The sequence below is a fragment of the Periplaneta americana genome, chromosome 1 (genome assembly GCF_040183065.1).
Source record: "Periplaneta americana isolate PAMFEO1 chromosome 1, P.americana_PAMFEO1_priV1, whole genome shotgun sequence".
In the NCBI taxonomy this organism is placed as follows: Eukaryota; Metazoa; Arthropoda; class Insecta; order Blattodea; family Blattidae; genus Periplaneta; species Periplaneta americana.
The window spans coordinates 95676940-95698507 of record NC_091117.1 but is presented as its reverse complement, the minus strand read 5'-3'; the positions used below and the strand labels follow the sequence as shown (position 1 = coordinate 95698507).

General features: G+C 36.6%; 1 protein-coding gene across 10 annotated transcripts in view; it reads left to right on the top strand.

Annotated features, from left to right (window-relative positions):
* Window positions 1-21568, top strand: part of LOC138698410 (uncharacterized) — a 375207-nt gene that overhangs the window by 80486 nt on the left and 273153 nt on the right. Inside the window, exon 1 of one of the 10 annotated variants that reach the window (XM_069824370.1) lies at window positions 20716-20850. The exons of 6 other annotated variants lie outside the window; for them this stretch is intronic. In XM_069824370.1, coding sequence (XP_069680471.1) covers window positions 20820-20850 — 31 coding nt within the window. In that variant the 5' untranslated portion in view covers window positions 20716-20819. Of the gene's footprint in view, window positions 1-20715; window positions 20851-21568 lie in introns of those variants that run through there. 3 more of the 10 variants (XM_069824297.1, XM_069824305.1, XM_069824377.1) reach the window with 3 other exon arrangements.

Sequence of the window (21568 nt, the reverse complement as noted above, 5' to 3'; positions counted from 1 at the left end):
GTACAAGTATGAAACCTAAGAACGAATATTGGGGAAGGCGACTTTTGACCCACCTTGTATAGCCTTCTGTACTCTGTTCACATAAAGAACTCACAATGTATCCGCAAGTGTGGATGGATGACTTTCGTAACTACATTACAGCAATACATACAGTAGAGAATCAGTTTCATTACGTGCTAATGTTTGCAGTGGAGTTGTGCAGTTTAGTGAGTGGTTTTTTAACATGGCAGAATTTAAATCTTCCAATCACACGCAATTAAATGCAATAAAGAAATTTTGGTAATCGTATATCAGCAAATGCAGAAAAAATTCAAATTGTGTAATGTGGAATACAGGTTCAGGAACACTATGCTACGAATATATATATATATATATATATATATATATATATATATATATATACAATTGTTCAAGATGATGAATTCATCAGTCACAAGTGTGCTTAAAAAGAAGGAAATGGAGAGACGATATTCCAGTTACGATAAAAGTTTTGCCGCAACATTCCATTAATGTTCACTTCAAGGCTAAAGATTTCTAAGAAGAAAATTATGTTTACCAGCAGTGAGATCTCTCAAAAATTGACTTCATGAATTTGGTATAGGCCCCGGTATAAATCGCACCATTCTACAATTAATTATTAAAAATAAAATCCGATATTCTACCATGAATGAAAAGGTTGTAACTATTATTTGTTGAAGATAAAAAGTCTTTGAAGGAAAACATAACTTATAATGCTAAAACAGACACTTTGAGGGATTCATTGAATTAGATATAGACAGGCCTAGTCAACAAACTTCAACTGACGTAAAATTTTCAGAAGTGCCATTTGCAAACCAAGCAATGGTTTTCATTATTCGAGGAATGTGCAAAATTTTAAAGCAAACTACGTATAAGTTACTTTATATCAAAGATACAATATCTGCAGAGATTTTAAAATCACATCTGCTTGATGTAAAAGATAAAATACAAGATAGAGACTTTATCCCTAAAGCAGTGATTGTGCCAGTATCTTCACTGATAAATATTTCAATGTGCTAATAAAGCTAATAAATTGATAAATCAAAAATAAAATCGATAACCATTAGCTAAGAAACGAAATACGCAATGTATGAAAGTTTCTAAATTCATGCACAATTAAAACATAATTACATTTGAAAATACTAGAATTGTTTAATTTCATTTCTATTCCAATAACTTTATAACTTATTATTAATTAAAAATGTTGTGAACCTTGTGACTCTAAATAATTCTATTGATTTGCATTTTCTTATCGACATCAAATGCACACCTCTCCGTTTTTCCTCACGTAACCCAGCACGCCGCAAGGAATGTACAAACAATCCAAGCCGCTAGATAGCAGCACAGTCACTTTTCGCCGCCGCTTGCAATGCTAAACAGGCAAGCTTTCCAGTATTATCATTGTAGAGTATTTGCTGTAATTGCATAGTAGACATAAGACAAATTGTATTGTATAATTATTAATTTCAATTCAGGAATCCGCCCCTGATCACGAGTTCTACTCTTTCAGGGGCGAGCTAAATTTTTTCTGCATATATTATATTTTATGTTACAATTATTTTCAAAATAATAAATAAATAACGTGAGGATATGGGCTTTTGAAAATTCTCGTGCTTACATTGGGTATGAAGGCAACACCCCTAAGGTGAACGTCTGGAAATTATAAGCCCATATTTCTTTATGGAGTAGACTGTGACGTCAAACAAATACCTTGATATTTTGTAACTGTATGCAATGTCACAAATTCAAAATGAAGGCGAAGGTGTCATCTTTCGATAAGATTGAGCTCCTCCACATTACACCTACGTTGTACGCGAGTTTCTGGATACATTTCACCAGTGGTGGATGGGAAGGGGTGGATGGAAGGCATGGCCACCACGATCGCCGGACCTAACCCCTTAGGGTTTTACTTGTGGGGCTGTGTTTATATCAACGACATTGACCATTTAAAAGAGAGAGAATCAGAGACGCAATTCACTTTGTTACACTTGATGTCCATAGTCGTGTTTGGAATGAATTAGAATATCGTTTAGATGTGTGTAGAGCAACAAACGGAAACCACATCGAACTGCACTGAACAGGTATACAAACTTGGAGAAATTTTATTTCGTTTGGTGAAAGTTTTGTTGTGCATATGTCATTTCTTTGGTGCCCATGTGATCTCTTTAGTTTTCGTCTTTTCAAGTTGTAGCTGAAACACGTCAACGCGTGTCACGCGTGTCTCCCGCCCATGTTAAAAACCAGATGTGCTTACCCTCGCGCTCTGGTATAGGGGAGGGTGGGAGCCTGGCGCCTAGCAGTCAGATGGCCACATGGCCAAGAAAGCGCGGGGCTTGCTACAAGACACAAAGTTTTGGCGGGCGTTCTAACGTCATGCGGCATAACTCTCAAACCCACGCCAAGGTGGGGGAGAAATGGCGCGAATCCTGAGTGTGTATATAAGGCGGACCAAATCGCCATATAGTGACTAGTGATGGGAAATTCAGTTCAATTTACAGATTCGTTCGCGGCGAACTAGTTCGATAGTGAGATTAGTTCAATAATCTAGTTCGTTTAGTTCATTTAGTTCGTCTGAGAAAAACTGACGCATATAATCATTTAGTTCGCTTAGTTCGTTTGAGAAAAGGTAATGTAATTAATCATTTAGTTCGATTAGTTCATTTAGTTCGCTTGAGATGGAGAGGAAAGCAGACGCAAAGATATAATCAGAAAATCAGTATTATTTTAACTTTGAGGAATATATACTGATGCGATAAATTGTTTCCTCTTAAAGAATAACTGATTTTGGGAAATATGATGTTACATTACTTACTGTAGGCCAGTGTTTATTTATCACAACATTTATTTTATGAGAGAAAGTAACAGCAATGTAGTAGACTATCAAAATATTTCAGTGTTGCAAACGTTGATTATTATGATTAAAGCTACGGTAAAGTGAAAGCTTGAAAGAAAAGAAATATTATTGAACTGTATAATCTAAATTCAACCCTCAAATTTCTTAATAATAATAATAATAATAATAATAATAATAATAATAATAATAATAATAATAATATTATTATTATTATTATTATTATTATTATTATTATTATTATTATTATTATTATTATTATAAAAGCAGAAAATAAAATAATAATCTCTGTTCAGACATCCTACACATTTGGGAGACCGCACAAAAAAATAACATATAATTGAACAAAATTGATTGTCAGCAGAGGAACAGATGGAGTCTCTCAATAAATCATCTTAAAAATATGCTCCTTTATCACATCTATAATGCGGAGGGACCAGGGACGCCATTAGCAATAGGGGCACAAAGAGGGCGTGTCCCACAATATTTGGTCTAATTGTTTATTATTATAATTTTTTATTATTAATCTGTTTACATGTGTTTAATAACATATGTTGTATTATGCAATCAGCAGTACAGATTTAAATAAATAGCGCCCTTAAACTTTATGTAGTCTTAAAGATTTCAATTTTCTTTAGTTTCTAATTTCCACCCCCCCCCCCCCCCCAATAGCTAACGGCGCCGATGAAGCGAGGAATACTCTATATGGCAGATCTTACATTCGAAAAATAGATCGAATGAAATTTAGGACATGAAAATCCATTCATTAACTGTTTTCAACATGAAGTTTCGAGTTGCGAATTCGGGACCCCAGTGCAGTGGTAGAGTTCGAACATGCTAATTATTCGTACACAGTATCGATCTAAAAAAGCTGTTAACTATTACAGTTATTTTACTTTTAAAGAGAATTTCAACTAACATTTAAAGGAAAATGTACGTAACTGGTCACTAACGTAGCGATTCTGAGTGTAGAAATTAGGAATGTGTGTTGGAATGCTTAGATCCTGAATCCTACTATTTACTTCAATAAATTAAAGACAAGTAAATAATGTATTTGCGGATGTAATATGGGAGAGCATTGTAGTCAACGTGAAATTGTGATTTTGTAATGCGTTTCCAAGAAACGGTAACGGATAATATATTGTAATAAAATTTTATGAAGGACCTGTATCGCTTAATGTTTGTCAGACTTAACCTCAAACCATTTCTTAATATTGGCTACGAACGATACAAACACAACGTAACCAGACTGAACCATTCATGCTCATGTGCTCTTAACCTCAAATAGAATCGGCAGAGTAATGAACTATAATACAGTTATTGTCCGCATTTTATAAGTTGTGCAGAATGTTTATGAAACATCGAATTTAGTATCTTTATGGGTCTAAAGAATAACATTATTAGCGTGTTGTGAAACACGGTCCAATACTCCTCTCGTTATGGGACCTACCCACAATGCATTGCTTCTTCTCATCTAGTTCGCGAACGACTTCTACAGATACGTCTCAACTAGTTCGCGAACGACTTCCGCAGATACGACTTATCTAGTTCGCGAACGACTTCCACAAAAATTTCGAACTAGTTCATCTAGTTCACTTGAACGATTAGTTCAATTCGAACTAATCGTTCGCGAACTACCCATCACTAATAGTGACTTATTTGTAGGGTAGGGAGATAGCTACCGCGCACTCCCTGTCACAGACACCATTTTCATTTGACACAGCGTGCTAGTATTTCGTCGAACGTGGTTTTCACGGCCGACTTTTTCCCACGGAACAGAAACGCATCGCCGGCTCTGTCTCTGCTTCCCCGACCCAGTCTTCCTAACCAGCCTACCTTCATACCGATCTTCTTAACTACCTCACCCCGTTTTTTATCACCTTGTCTTTATTTCACCATGCTCGAATACTTTTAGAAACTTTGGTTTTTCTATCCTTCACTTCCCTCTCTGTGGACGCCCATCGCCGTCCATTTGTCAGCGGAGCTCGTTAGCAGAGAGTAACCCCTCCACCTCCAGTGGTCGTAGAATCGCGGGCCATGTTTGCAGAGTTTCGACAGTTGGAGTTTGGTTCTCGTCGGTCGTCGAATCGCGGGTCATTGTTTGCAGAGCTTCGATAGGCGAGAACCACACCCCACCCCTGCTTCCCGTCACTCAGTTCTCCTACCCACCGAATTTGCACCCCCTTTCGAGCAAACTCTCTTCAGTTTTCCCCAGGCACTCCAGGTTCTCCTCTCTCCTCTTTTCTACGTTGCCAGCCCGTTCACTTCATACCAGCCCCATCGCTACTCTCTCCCTCGTCTTGTCTTCATTTCTCCCCAGGCACTACCGTTACCCCTCTCCAATATTCTCAGTCCTTACAGCAGCAGGTCCTCAAGTTAGCTTCAGTCAGAGTCACAGGGCAAAAAAACTGCAATATTTTAGATTTTCTCAAAGACACTCCCGTTTCCCCTGCCCACGAACGGGGAAGGGACGCTGATTGTTTTAAATAAACAGTTATATCTCTACCAAATTATTTTCTTCCTACATCATCGTATAAACCCCCTCACAAATTTCGTCACCACCTGTCATTCACTCCCGTTTCCCCTCTCTCCACCTGGGATGACAGCAAGCAGAAGAACGTCAAAGCAGACCGAAGCACAACACCAATATCGTAACATCACCCTCCCCCCACACACTTCGGCCCTCTTGTCCCGTCTCTCCCGTTTCCCCTCTCTACACCCGTTGTCATCAGCAGAGGGCGCACGACAGTTTCACATTTCTATCTTGTTTCATTGCTTTTCTGTGACCCTTCAAAACTGCGCCATGACTTTACGGAACATTGTATTTAAATGGTTCATGTATGCAGTTATACACCGAAATAAAAAATGGCATTTTGCCTAACTTCCGGGCTCTAAATATAAGTGAGAAAGTATTGGTATCAGATTAGCAGAGTATGATTAGAGAAGGACGAATTATAAAATAGTAGACCTAATTTAAATGTAAATTTAGTATTAATTATCATATCAGTTTAAAAATGTGAGATAGAGGTGCATGATTGAGATTCTGAATGATATGTAGAGTCTTAGAAAAACTTTTGTCGCACAGATACTTTATAAGTCCCAGAAAGGAGTCTGTATGCATGATCAGAAGACGTGCAACCTGGTTCAGAAGAGAAGGACTAGTTGAGGTAATAAAATTAGTTTTGTTTCGTTGTATGTCTGATCATGTGCACTGCCTCCTTTCTGGCACTTATAAAGTATTTGTGCAACAAGACTTTTTTCTAAGATTGTACGTCTATGAGTATTATCAGACAGTACATCTCATCTGACGGTATATTGTGTCAGTTGTTCGTATAAGTATGAAGTTTTATTATTCTAATATATAGTTAGTCGGCGATGTATGTAATGGAGGGGGAAAGGAACTGGCCACGCTACCACATTAACTCCAGGCTTAGTTGCCTTATAAGTGGTGTCTTGTTGGTATCACGTGTGAGGTTCAGACATGTCTTCAAACATGTTATTAAAAGATTAAATGAAATTGAATAAGATGAAAGAACTAGAGTTGAAGCGAAAAGCAATAAACCGGTACATGTAGTTGTCAACTGTACTAAGACAGGCCTGAAGTTCACAAATGATACGAACAAGGCACCACTTATGAGGCAACTAGGCTAGGAGATAATGGTGTAGGGTGGCCAGTTCCTTTCCCCCTTCATTGCATTCATCGCCGACTATACTTCGTTCAGGAGGACAGGAGAAGTAAATATTCCCGCAGAGGAGAGAAATATAATGATCAATCAATGGCAGAAATCTCATTCCATGCGTATCTTGAAGTTGGACGGGGGTAGAAAGCTTCACACTGTCCAACACCAAATCAAGCGTGGAAAGAGACCTCTGCCATTGGTTGAATAGCAATTCTCTCCTCCTCTGCCGGCAAAGTTTACGTCTCCTGTCAGACTTTATGGAACGAAGTATAGCTACACTAGTCACATTTCAGATTATTCAAACAATAAGGTCTTTCTCTGACACATATCATCAAGTGAGATGTAAGCCTACTGCATGATAATAGATGTAGGCCTACTGTACATATCAGCCAGGACCTCAATCAGAGCTATGGTACATGTTGTGGGGAGAAAATTTATATAATGATAGTGGACTGAAAAACAGAAATGTGGGGTCCACACCTGTGTGCAGTAACGGTTAGCGCGTCTGGCCGCGAAACCAGGTGGCCCGGGTTCGAATCCCGATCGGGGCAAGTTACCTGGTTGAGGTTTTTTCCGGGATTTTCCCTCAACCAAATATGAGCAAATGCTGGATAACTATCGGTGCTGGACCCTGGACTCATTTCACCGGAATTATCACCTTCATTTCATTCAGACGCTAAATAACCTGAGATATTGATACAGCGTCGTAAAATAACCCGCTAAAAAAAGTAAAAAAGAAAGAACAGAAATGTGGAGATCTACCATGACTAAAATGTAAAGTTGTTTGACAGTAAAATATCGTATCATATTAAATTTATTATGTTTGCTTAGCTGAAATATTGTATTCGGTTAAAAAAATGCCTTGGGATCAAGTGACCACCCTTTACCCTCGCTGTGGGCACTCATGCCTGGTATCGTGCTGACCCTAGTGCAGGTTTAAGACTGCTTCGAATTTATGCCTACAGGCCTGAATATTTTTGTTCTTAGTGCTGTTGTTTGTTGTTTAAAGTGGATACCCAGTTATCATACTTACATGCTCTTCTTATAAATACGATTGAAATTTCGTATATTCAAAAAACTATACCGTGTCAAAGCTAAAAAGAAAAGGAATAAGAAGTGTTATTTTTTATTTTTTAATTCCTATATGAGTTATATTTGAGACCTTGAAAGCACTTAATATGGAATGACATGGCAGACAATGAATGTAATGTTATAATGTACTTTGCGGAGCACGCGAGGATTCTCTGGAGGGCTTCCTCGTGCATGTTACCGAATCGCTGTTACACAGACGTGCATTACTACATGAGCTTCCTTTGATGAATTGCAGTAACCCCGGACCGCAATGCGATGTCTATTCATCTTGTTATTGTACAGATTCTTTTCGTAACTAATCATTGTGAAGGAAACGATTTTCACTGAAAATAATAAATTACGCTTAAGTTTGAGATATATAGTATGTCGCATTGGTCTAGGTATTTGGAGTAGGCCTGTTGTCTTCCGTAAAGTGGTGTAAGGTTCGATTCCTGGTAGATGATATAAGACTAATCTTTTATAGCATTGATATGACTACTTCTTAGTACGTGTCCATTTAGTCTATTATCAATCCATTAAGCGACAGTTATATAGATATATATGGCCGTGAATGTCACTGGACGCACGATATGGTTTCTCTAGCAAATTTCCATGAGTCGTCTAGATTCAAAACCCTCCATGTTCCTCAAACATGATTTTATAGCAAATGCAATTTTTTATATTTCCATGAAAAAATCGGGTTGTTTCCACAATATATGGTTTATGAACATTACTAGGTGTCAGGATAAGTTTTACAAAAAGAATGTGAATTGTATTTATCAGTAAAAGAGCTGTATAGGCATTTAAATAATTGCATACATAGTAGGTTTTGTTCCTAATTGGTGAGATAGGGGGTTTTGAAACTTGACTATGGTTCAAGGTTCAGAATATAGTGGAGATTGAAATTCAAAGAAGTGTATGTGAGAAAAATGAAAGAAATTAATTAGTGAAACGTTTATGGACAAAATTTCAACAAAAATAATCCCAACTTTTTGTCATCATATTATCAAATAAACTAAATTTTCTGAACGGTTGAAAACACAAAATTTACACGTTTAACAAGATGTCATTTTGAGCTCCTTCACAAGCACAATCGTTATAAACAGTCTCAAAGTTAATTTTTTTTTTCATTTTGTATGATATTAGCATGAGTTTTAGTTCTGTATGTAAAAAAAAACGTTTACAGTGTTGAAATTTGAAATGCCAATTGACTGTAGCTTTGAAACGTGTCTGGGTTGCATTCTTATAATCAAATAGGTTTAAGTCTAAAGGTACATGATTTTAAACATCCTGAACTCTATCTTTTTTTTTTAAACCTAAGCCACCGAGAAAGGAATTTCGACATACAGGAATTAGGGAGTCTGTATAGATCAACGAATGTTATATTTAAATGTTAATCCTCTCTTTGAGTTTTGTATACGAGTAGTCTTTACTGTAGAACACTTGCAATGTTGTAGAATAAAGTTATCCTGTTGTATTTTGTCTTTAGACTGATAAAATTCCTTATGGAACTTCATTATATCAGTCATTCGTAATGTACATCGGAATATTTTCGTCTTGTGCTTAATTTGGAAACTGTGGGAGAATACCTGTAACAATGAAAATGCCAAATAATTACCGTATCGATGTTGACTGCAATAATGGTACATAAAAAACGAACGTAAAAAACTTGGAAGCTGTGTTAAAAGGCTAAATTTAATTACCTTTCTTGGTGCATTCCGTTTCTCTTCCACCTTCCTGTTCTTCTCTGTCGCTTTCTGGATCTATCCGGTGGAACAAGAGAAGCATGTGCACTAAATTCGCTCATGTTTTATTGTGATTTGCAACGAGAAACACAACTGTTTTTTCACAACAGGACCGTATTTAAGCTACATGCATATGCATGACCCCATATTGGCACGTGACCGCATCCTCATCGCCGATTGGCTCTTTTGTTGATAGAGGATTTTAAATCTAACAATTTTGTAAGTTTTACGTTCTATAGGGGTTTTGAAACAACCCAATTTTCGTCGTCTATTTCAGCCCGATTAAGTTGGCTTTGAACTTCAATATTTATACCGTTGTTAGAATTCATTGCACAGATTCAAATGGCATAAAAACATGAAAATGTGCAAAAATTTCGTTTAGGGGGTTTTGCATCTAGACGAGTCATATTGTTCCATATTGGTATTAGAGAAGACTGTCGAGTATTAGGCGGTAGAGTCTCCGCAACCAAATTAAAGAACGTAAGCTAAGGTGATCTGATTTTTAAAACAATGAAAGGGATATTTTACACGCTATTTTCCTGTACCAGAAGGGAAAAAAAACAGGATGACAGAATAATACACATTTTAAACTAATAAATTGTTCCGTAATAAATACCTACGTTTAAAAATAAGTAAATACTGCAAAAATATCTTACACATTATGGTGATATGCACTGCATTCCAACCAAGCGGTCCTTTAGAATTATAGCACCTGTCATTAATATTATTCCGATGAATCGATCTTCTTTAATACATAGGTCTACTTATTGCACAGCAGAGTTGCGTTCGGGCGCAGGTTCGATTTCTGCTTAGGTTGATTACCTGGTTGGATTTTTTCCGAGGTTTTCCCCAACCATAAATCAAATTTCAGGTAATATATAGCGCAGCGGTCATCAGCTCAGAGCACCATGGGGCTAGCGTCTCTTACCCGCGGAGAACACACTGCACTATGGTGCTTTCGTAGCTGCTAGCGGGTATGCTCTCTACCTCTTCCTGCTGCACGATGGGGCACACGGGACGGCTCCGCTTACCCTTTGCCCATTTCAGCGAGTGCTGACGACCACTGCTATAGCGAATCCTCGGCCTCATCTCGCTGAATACCATCTCGCTATCACCAATTCCTTCGACGCTAAATAACCTCGTAGTTGATACAGGATTGTTAAATAACTAAGTAAAAAAAAGAAAAAAAAAAGGATGTATTATCCTTTTCGTTTGTCCAAAAGTAGTTCATCCGGGAAAACAGTCTTTACATACTAGCATAGTTATTACCACGTCCGCTAGTGGCACTGTTCTCGCAACATGACAGTGTTGCCAATTGGTCAGACATTATTGTGAACGAGAGCTATCGATTTCTTGGTAATTACATGTTTTAAGTTTAAGAATAAGAATTTTAAACACAAAGCCACAAAATTCTGCGTCCCTAAAAATTATCGGGACGGCGGGACACAGCCTCATAATAAGGGACGATCTCGTAAAATACGGAATATGTACGAACCCTGGTTATGACCCTTAAATTTACTCAATCTGCCACGTAAGAGGAAAGCCAAGTCTGCAACGCGATGAGTAATGGAATACGTCTGTTGAAATGTACTTATGTAGTCACACACATTTCATGTTACAATTTAACTAGTGTTTCTTCTAGAATATGCTGCCTTGTATTAAGAAATGCCTGTTACAAGGAAGTTCGTGAGTGCTGCACGACATCCGCACGTGTAATAGATCCGACGACATCCCAAAGGTATACCTACTTTATGTAACCAGTTTTCCATTCAGATAATGTGAGGTCTCTAACCTTTTCTCAAGGCTCAAACTTACTTCAGTGTTCTAGAACTTCCATAGCCATTCATGTCCCAGGATAGCTCTGAAACCCCCTGACAAATATTTCAAGATTACATCATTCTGAATTTTATAATCATAGGCAATATTGAAACAAATTTTTTTCTCCTTTGAGAATCAAATGATTCATTACACGTGTGTGTGTCTCTTACACAGTTCACGAATCTTACAGATATACCGGTACTGTTTCTTTCAGTTCCTAATAATGAAATACAACGTGGATTCACTTATCATCCACATTTCAGATTAATAAATGTAAACTATAATAGTGACAACTGACAACTGAGAACCAATCGTGGATAAACGAATTACAGAGAGGGGTATGGGTGACAAATTCAAGCGTACTTAAGTCATAATTCAGACCCATCGTGCACCTTTTATAGTTTAATTTTGATGTGAGAAATATCCGGAAATTTCGCTGGATTCCTTTCATTCACAAACATGCCTTAAGACATGGGTCGTTCAGTTTCATTTATCTGATAATCAACACTATTATTTGTTTATTCATTCATTCATTTATTTATTATATTTTATTTATTTATTTATTCGTGTATTCATTTAATCACTTATAGATTTATTTAGCGTATTTATTCATATATTTTTATATTTATTCATGTAGTAATTATTTCCAGTCACCCATTTATATATTACTTAATTCACTTATTATTTTATTCATGTATTCATTTATTCATTCAGCCATTTATTTATTTTGTTCATATATACAATTGAAGAGTGTGATCCCAAAACGCGCTAAGTCCACTTTGTATGTACGTCACTTGAAAACTCGCTCACAAGCGAACATTCTGATGGGAACAGATAAAAAAGTTAATTTTTTTTCTTTTACCATGTTAGGACTCGCGTTACGGAATGCGCGCTGGTTCGATTCCTCATGGGGGAAGAAATTTTCGCATGAAATTTCGGCCAGTGTACGGGACCGGTGCCCACCCAGCATCGTGATGCACTTGGGGAGCTACGATAGGTAGTGAAATCCGGTTGCGAATACCAGCTATAACGGCTGGAGGGATCATCGTGCTAACCACACGATACCTCCATTCTGGTTGGATGATCGTCCACCTCTGCTTCGGCATGTGGGCATGAGGCCAGCAGTCGGCTTGGCGGTCTAGGCCCTTCACGGGGTGTAGCACCTCGGATTATTATTATTATTATTAGTATATTAGGCCTATTATTATTATTATTATTATTATTATTATTAGTCTATTATTACTAATGTCAAAAGAAGTGCTTATACAAATTTAGGCCACTCCGCCACAATTAAGAGGGCCGTAAAAAATAAGTTCGCCAATGTCCGTTAACAGAAAGAAAACACAATTTAATTGAAAAAATTATTGGAACAGACACAGCAATTGTTGAGCTATTTTTCAACATATTCCCCACCGGAATTGAGACGTTACTGTCATATCATGGGATCGGCAGAGAGGTGCAGACAGTTGTCAAACGCAGGTTCCGATCCCAGTCGGTTGACTTCTGCGACACAAGGATACAAAAATTGATTCCATGGTCTGACAAATGTCTCAATTACAGTAGGAGATATGTTGACAAATAGCGCAACAATTGCTGTATCTGTTTCGATAAATCTTTCCATGCAATTGTGCTTTTTTTTCTGTAAACGACTCCAGGAAAAATCACTTTCTGGACTGTCAAAATTTGTATAAGCACTTCTTTTGACATTATTAACATGACGGAAGAAAAAAAAAACTTTCTTCTCTGCCCCCATCAGAATGTTTGCATGTCAGTCTGAAGACCCGTGGAGATGCAACGAGTGTTTCGGAATTTTTTAACATACACTGGTGGCCATAATTCTGGAAACTATTTGTTTTTGTACTGAATTATTATAGCATTTGTATTGATTCACAGATTTATACAATTGAAAATGTTATTCGTGACTGACCCGTTAATTATGAGGCTATAATAAAGGTATTATATTAAATCCTAAATATTTTAATAATAAATAATTACCAAGTGGAAATTATGTTCTTGTCGTTTAATATCTAAATATTAATTTCAGTTTTCATTATAATTTCCCATTATTTATTGTAATAATAATTAGTCCATTGTCGAGTTTAAGATTATTGTATCTCTTTAGAAGATTTCCTTCGATCTTTCAGTGCTAATCGACAAATCTGCCTCACATCTCTTGGACTTACTTTAGGTTTTCTGCTAGTCCTAAGTGTTGTTTTACGAGATTTTGTGGATTTGTACTTCTGCCACACCTTCTGGACGCCAGACACTGTAGCACCATTACCAAGTTTTCTTGCAATTTCCTTGATTGTGTGGCCTTCTTCTCGAAGTGTGACTGCCCTAGAAGCTGTTCAGTCCTTTCGTGGATCCATTGTGATAAAATGATCAATAAAGTTTGTTGTAAAGCAATCAGGTGTTCACCTAGCGAAATCTTAAGTCAGACAACTGGTAGAAACACACTAATAATGTCCACATTTTATGCTAACATTGCTCAACAATGCTTCTATCGATCAACAATAATCTTAAAATCAACACTGGACTAGTTTTATTACAGTAAATAATGGGAAATTATAATGAAATCTGAAATTCATATTTAGATCTTAAACGACAAGAACATAATTTCCCACATAGTATTGATTATTTATTGTTAAAATATTCAGGATTTAATATAATACCTTTATTATAACCCCATAATTAACGAATCAGTCACGAGTAACATTTTGAATTGTATAAATCTGTGAATCGATGCAGATGTTTTAATAATTCAGTACAAAAACAAAACGTTTCCAGAATTATGGCCACCAGTGTAATGCTACGTTTGTATCGAGAACGCTGGACATTTTCAACAGCTGCTTTGATGAAAGGTAAGATCTACATCAGTTTTCAACTTCATTCATTCATTGGATAACGTTTAATAAATAATTTAGGCCTACCGTAATGAAACTGAACGCACGCCCGCGGTGCTACAGCTTATCGCTAGTCGAGCAATGGATTGCGGACAATCTGTTCCCGACATCCCCTGCATAGTAACTTTTCGCTCTCTCTCTCTCTCTCTCTCTGTAGTTCTAAATTCATTATTAATATCACTATTATTAATTTTTTGGCACATTAAGGGAATCAATGTTCTTTAAAAGCTGCAGTCTGTTTATAATCTCTCTTCTGGTATACTCTTTTGACATTTTTAACGTACCGGTATGCATATCGAGAGCCATTAGGAGGATATGCCATTAGGGAAGTTCAGGATAACAGTCAGGGTTTGAAATTGAACGGGTTACAGTAGCTTCTTCTCTATGCGGATGATGTGAATATTTTAGGAGAAAATCCAGAAACGATTAGGGAAAACATGGAAATTCTACTTGAAGCAAGTAAAGCGATAGGTTTGGAAGTAAATCCCGAAAAGACTAAATATGTGATTATGTCTCGTGAACAGAATATTGGACGAAATGGAACTATAAAAATTCGAGATTTATCCTTCGAAGAGGTGGAAAAATTCAAATATCTTGCAGCAACAGTAACAAATATAAATGATACTCGGGAGGAAATTAAACGCAGAATAAATATGGGAAATGCCTGCTATTATTCGGGTGAGAAGTTTTGTCATCTAGTCTGCTGTCAAAAAATCTGAAAGTTAGAATTTATAAAACAATTATACTACCAGTTGTTCTATATGGTTGTGAAACTTGGACTCTCACTTTGAGAGAGGAACAGAGATTAAGGATGTTTGATAATAAGGTGCTTAGGAAAATATTTGTGGCTAAGAGGGATGAAGTTACAGGAGAATGGAGAAAGTTATACAACACAGAACTGCACGCATTGTATTCTTCATCTGACATAATTAGGAACATTAAATCCAGACGTTTGAGATGGGCAGGGCATGTAACACGTAATGGGAGAATCCAGAAATGCACATAGAGTGTTAGTTGGGAGGCCGGAGGGAATAAGGCCTATGGGGAGGCAGAGACGTAGATGGGAGGATAATATTAAATTGGATTTGACGGAGGTGGGATATGATGGTAGGGACTGGATTAATCTTACTCAGGGTAGGGACCGATGGCGGGCTTATGTGAGGCCGGCAATGAACCTCCGGGTTCCTTAAAAGCCATTTGTAAGTAAGTAAGTATGCATATCGAGAGCATCATTGCAGAAGGGCGTATTAACAAATCTGCAAGTTTACAGTAGAGCCATATATGAAATGATTATTCCTATGCTTATCTACTTAACAGGGTACGTTCTTTTGTTTCTCTGTCTTGTCCATTGTAATTCTCAAACGATTGTTTTCAAACATAGTTTCCATTAAAAATATTTGAATAACATAAAACTTGTTGATACACCCTTTTGGCATGATGCCTTCGATGTTTTCTCCCGCCTGCTTTTGCGTTGTTTTTTGCTGGCACCTTGAATTTTCAAGTATGTTTCTGTTTGTTATGACTAAGTGGTTTGATGAATGTAATTTATAAAAATATCTTAAGATGTTTATGAAAAGACGTTGCTCCATTACTGTTGTGTGGAATATTAGAAGTAGGAACAGCTCACAATACAGGGGGAAAAGAATTGCCTTTGGACACTAATTTTATGGAAGTCAGATTTGTAAATTTCTGGCCCAATACTAATAAGATCGAATTCATCTAACCTCAAATAAGACAACCCAAAAGAACATTAATTTCAATCATTCACTGATCTCATTTTCATTCTTATACATAAGAACTAATCCTAATTCAGAAATTTGAAAATGCCAGCTCTGTCCTAAATGGAATTAACAACAGTGAAACGTATTACCAACATCAAACAAACGAAATTTTCTGTAGTTATAATAATTATAATTATTATCGCACTCAACTCCTTTATTGTAACAGTCCATACTAGCATACTCATTGCAAATACACAGTGACAATTCAAAGATTGAACGGGATAGACGGGACCAGTAGTGAACTTCTACGCTTCTAATTGATAGAATATTGTGCGTTTTCAAGCCTCATTGTTCTTCCATTAATATAGTATTATATGCTCATTGATTATGTTCAATCGCCTGGTGATGATCTTTGCAAACAAATTTGTCTATAGCTTGTACACTACATACAATTCTATAAAAAAAAATACTGTACTCCGCAAGGCGAGGCTTAAATTTCCGCATACTATATAATTCATAATTCTAAGGTAGAATAAAACACTGAAAATAGTTAAATTCAGGTTCACGACTTTCAATTTTGCGGCTGTAGTGAATGACACAGCAATGTCAATGTATGGAAGAAAATTTTGTATGACAGGAGTATTGCACAAGAGAGCGAAGACATTGAAATCAAGGACTACAATAAAGCACTGATTAGGGGTGGCGAGAGATCCGTCACAGAAGAGATTGAGGTCTGGCTTGACAATGACAAGAGGTAATCCAGGCTACCATATGATGAATGAAGAATAAATTGCGGGCAGTACGAGTATAAACGAGGCTGGAAAACCTGATAGTTTACCGGAAGTTGAGGGTACTGATACACGAATCCCAAAAATGGAGCTTAATAAGGTTAGAATAATTTCAAGGGAAAAGAATTGTTCCGGGGCCGGGTATCGATCCAGGAACACTTCGCTTAGCGCACGAATACCCTACCGGTTGAGCTACCCCAGGAACCATACGCGACATCGGCACAATTCTTCTCTTTATATCCACACAACTCAAATGGGCTGACAAGACGCCAGAAACCTAACATTGAGTCGTCCACACCTGTGGAGTAACGGTCAGCGCGTCTGGGTGCGAAACCAGGTGGCCCGGGTTCGAATCCCGGTCGGGGCAAGTTACTTGGTTGAGGTTTTTTCCGGGGTTTTCCCTCAACCCAATACGAGCAAATGCTGGGTAACTTTCGGTGCTGGACCCCGGACTCATTTCACCGGCATTATCACCTTCATATCATTCAGACGCTAAATAACCTAGATGTTGATACAGCGTCGTAAAATAACCCAATAAAAAAACATTGAGTCAGCCCATTTGAGTTGTGTGGATATAAAGGAAAGAACTGTTACGGTGTCGTGTATGGTTCTTGGGGTAGCTCAGTCGGTAGAGCATTCGTGCGCTAAGCGAAAGATCCCGGGATCGATACCCGGCCCCGGAACATTGTTTTCCTTGAAATTTGCATATTAGTAAGGTTAAACAATACTTGAATTATTATGGAAACGATTTTATTGACCAAAGTACCAATGGGCATATTATTACCATATGAAACATCTATTTGAGCTTATAGTGAAGAACTTGAGCGACAAACCACAAAAGAAAATGATTTTTAAGCTAAGGGAAGAAAGTAATTAAGAAAGATAAAAAAAGAAAGAAAGAAGAAAATTAGAAAGAAAGAATAAATTAAGAAAGAAATGAAAGACAGAAAGAAAGAATGAAAGCAAAAGAGAGTGAAAGAAAGAAAGAAAGAAAGAAAGAAAGAAAGAAAGAAAGAAAGAAAGAAAGAAAGAAAGAAAGAAAGAAAGAAAGAAAGAAAGAAAGAAAGAAAGAAAGAAAGCGATTTGTAGCATGTAATATCATCAACATATTGTAGGTATTGTACTTTATTATATTTTATTGAATTAGGTTTTATTCATGAAATTGTCTATTTTTATGTTATTCCGGAATTTTCTTAATTCGGAAAAGACTCAGTTGCATTTGGTTCGAATGAACGGAATTTTACTTTACTTTGTTTCCATTAATGTTCGTAATCTTTGTTATTCGTGAACTCGATGGTCTTGTCTCAAGATGTATTTTCGTTTTGTCAGCTATTGTCAGATCGTTAAACTATTATTTAGCTGGCATGTAGAATAATATATATATAATATAAATAGTGTTTGTCTAAACTACTAACATTAAGTGAATCTCATGAATATTTTCAGTTCGTAAAATGACGGATAATATTAATGCTGAGGTAGTGTACTTATTTGAAAATTCTGAAAACTATTATTTGGTTCGAATGTTCTTCAGTGGAAATAAGTGGTGGGTATTACCAGGGCATTGGAAAAGTAATGACAACATTGTCAGTTTGACACTAAATATATTTAGGTTACTTTTGACGTTACATACTTCAAATATAGTCTCCTACGATGTCAACAATGCATTGCCAAATCCTTGGGAGATGGCGGACTCCATCTGCGGAATCGTTTATGGATGTCTTTCTAACTGACTGATGTAAAGCTTTTTGATTATCAGTTCTAGATTGAAAGTGAATGCCTCGCTTTTACCCAACTTGCAATAGTTCATTGTGGTAGACTTCTCTCCCATAAGCTTCTTTTAATACCGTAAAGCACCAAGTTGCACTTTCTCCTCTTGCAACTTGAATTTTTATGGAGCACCTACTGAACATTATTTTGTTATGACTGTATTACGTGCTACAAATGAGAAACAGTCACTGTATTTACAAAATATGGTTACTTCAAGACTTTAAATATTGTATATTTATGAAATAATTGCTCCTGTGTTACGTACTGCAAGATTTCAATGGTCACTGCTAGAAGCATTGATTTACAGCATTGTTGCCATTACTTAACATTATTATGCCCTAGTATTTACTGATAATGACAACCTTTCACGAGGAAATTATCTGTCAGAGCAAGTCTGTTGATATTTCTGGGAACAATAATAAAATAATAATATTCTATTCATATAAAATTACACCATTATAACGGAATTCTAGCGACATCAGATATAATATTTTCTTGTATTGAAATTTTTGACTAGGAATTTGTTATTTTTTCTAAAGAAAATATCATGCTTTTCATTTAGATCTACTTACGACGTAACTTCCGTAGGTATATTTTGCATGTAGGCCTTGGAAAATGTCCTTAAATAAAATACAAAGCTGAACATTTCATTGCATTTCAAAAGAAAAAGTTAAAAGAAAGTCATAAGAAAAGTACAAAACTCAAGTTCTATGAAACACTTCATTGGACTAGAGGCGCCAAGTTGTTTGAGAAGTAATGTTGCGAGATTAGTGAGTGTTATGCCTCAGGGCTTAAGAACGTCCTGTAGCATGATTTCCTGTGGGGTGTTAAATTTGAAACAGACCAGGAACAGTGTCAGCAGAATACATGACCTTAAACAGATGCGCAATGCAATCCCAACTTGTGAAGTAAATAGATGCTTAGCCAGAGTTATAGAGTTATGTCGCGCGTGCGGTAAATCTCTGCTTACGATAAAAGTATTCTTACGCCACGAATCACAGCTGGACTAATCGAATTGGTCCAGTGGAACAAAGCATATATTTTAATTTTAATTGGCTAAATTAAATCACGTATTGTTCGAACTCTTTTCTTACGCGTAGTCTCATTAAAGCGACTCATCACTGTATTGCACTGAATCGAATTAATTGTAACGTGTTTGATTAAGACGACATCTTGAAGCACATTATAATCAAAAAGGGTTTAAAGCCCATCTCACCTGTGGATAGCGTGGATGGTATCCCGGCCGGGAAACAGATAAGAGAACATAAAAAGTGATGGTGAGAAGATTGGCGGCGGAGTCTAAGGCAGAGCGCCCACTGGAACGACAAGCGACAGCAACACGACATGGATTTAATGCTGTGCTTGTTGCTAACGTGTATGTTCTTATATAACCCATAATATGAAATGAACGGAAGCCCACTCATCTGATCAGACAACTCGACACAATCTGTGTTGTGTTGGGTCGCTCACAGTGCTGCATGCTCCACTTTTTGTTGTATCAATTGTGAGATGGAAATACAAGGGTTAAGATGAGAGACGATCCTAATTTCAATAGGCCTGTAGCCTTTATTGAACTTATTAAAGATTTACCATGTCTTTTGATACTACATCTATTTTTGGGATTGAAAACATAATAAACCTATTGAAAAATCATTTTATCTTATTTAAACAGAATAATTTACCTCTCAATATTATAACAGGGCGAAATATAAAGATATCCTAATAACCTTTGCTCACTTTCCGCTATCTGGAGCTCGGATTTCATACACTATCTCACTCCAATGTGTCACAATCAGCTCTAGAATATTACTGCTTTCCATTGACTAGCTATAGGAATATATAAAGGATTCTGTATAAGCACGAAATGACAAAATGTTAGGAGTGTCCGTAAATAGAACCTGTCCGGTAATTGGCCCCTCTACTCTATAAAGATATTGTAAACACATGTTTACTTTGATGTGGACGAGAAACGAACAATTATTATTTATCTGTAGGCCTATTTACTTGATAGTTATCAGAAGGCGTTCCTCAGCATTGACTGAAATCCTGAAGTTAGTGTTCTTTTCATAAATTGCAGATCCAACTTTCTGTACCAACAGATTAAATGTTTCTCTACTCATTCTGTTGAATATTTTAAATCTTTCTCGGTATATATTTGATTTTTTGAACAGATTAAAAGCACCGCGTTGTCCTAAATTAGCATGCCAAAAAGGATGCACCCAGAATCGTCTCCTATGTTTTCTGTCACTTTAATTTGATATTAGATGAATTAGCTAGATTGAGAACGTCCTCATCCTCCGACGACACGTTGTATGAATGAATCAGTCCAGTGAGAACCAGGTCACTTTTCTGTCATGTTGCTATCATAGTTCGTGTTGGATCAGTGTTTTTGTCGTATCACTATCATATTAGTGGGCTCTCTCCCTAAGGAAGAAATAAGTCGAAGGTAGGATCTTAATGGCGTCAGCTCCGACAAGAGATAAACCATGTAAGTAACTCGTTATGTATATATTTTGTATATATTTAATAAATCAAGTATAGTTCCATTCACAACTAATTCAGTCTAGAACCTAAGTTCAGTAAGCATGTAGTTTTCCTATAATATCCTGAGAGTCCCAGCTCTTTTAGTAAAATCATTTCTTTTCCATTATAAGTGTAATGGTGGTGTCAGAAATCCTGATAAGTGTGAGCAGGAGTCGAACGTAGTAGTCATTCGTTCAGCAAGTCATCCGACCTAAGTTGACGGACGCACAACAGTGAGCTGTGGTAGAATGTAACTGATACAAAATTCACTTTCATTTTTCTATACTGTATTTAATTTATTTTTTTTAAGAAATCTTAAATTTATATTGAAAAACAGTACTGGGCAATTGACCATTCCAGGTAATCGTCCAAGATTTCAGACGATTTCATTACGTCATATGGTATATTGCTGGCCACTGTGCAAAATTGCAATACTATTATAATATAAAATATCGCATTTCCAGTAAAATAGTGTCGTAACTCGAAATAATTGTGATTAGTAAAGATATGCTATTTCCTAGTAAAATACTGCTGTAAAATATAAAAAATAGGTACCATAACCTTTGATAATTTACTTCTTTTTATTAGAATTTCATACTTCCAACCAGTAAGGCAGTGTTGGAAAAAAAATTATAAAATTCATATATGATTTTTGACACACAACAGTATTTCACTGGGAGTTC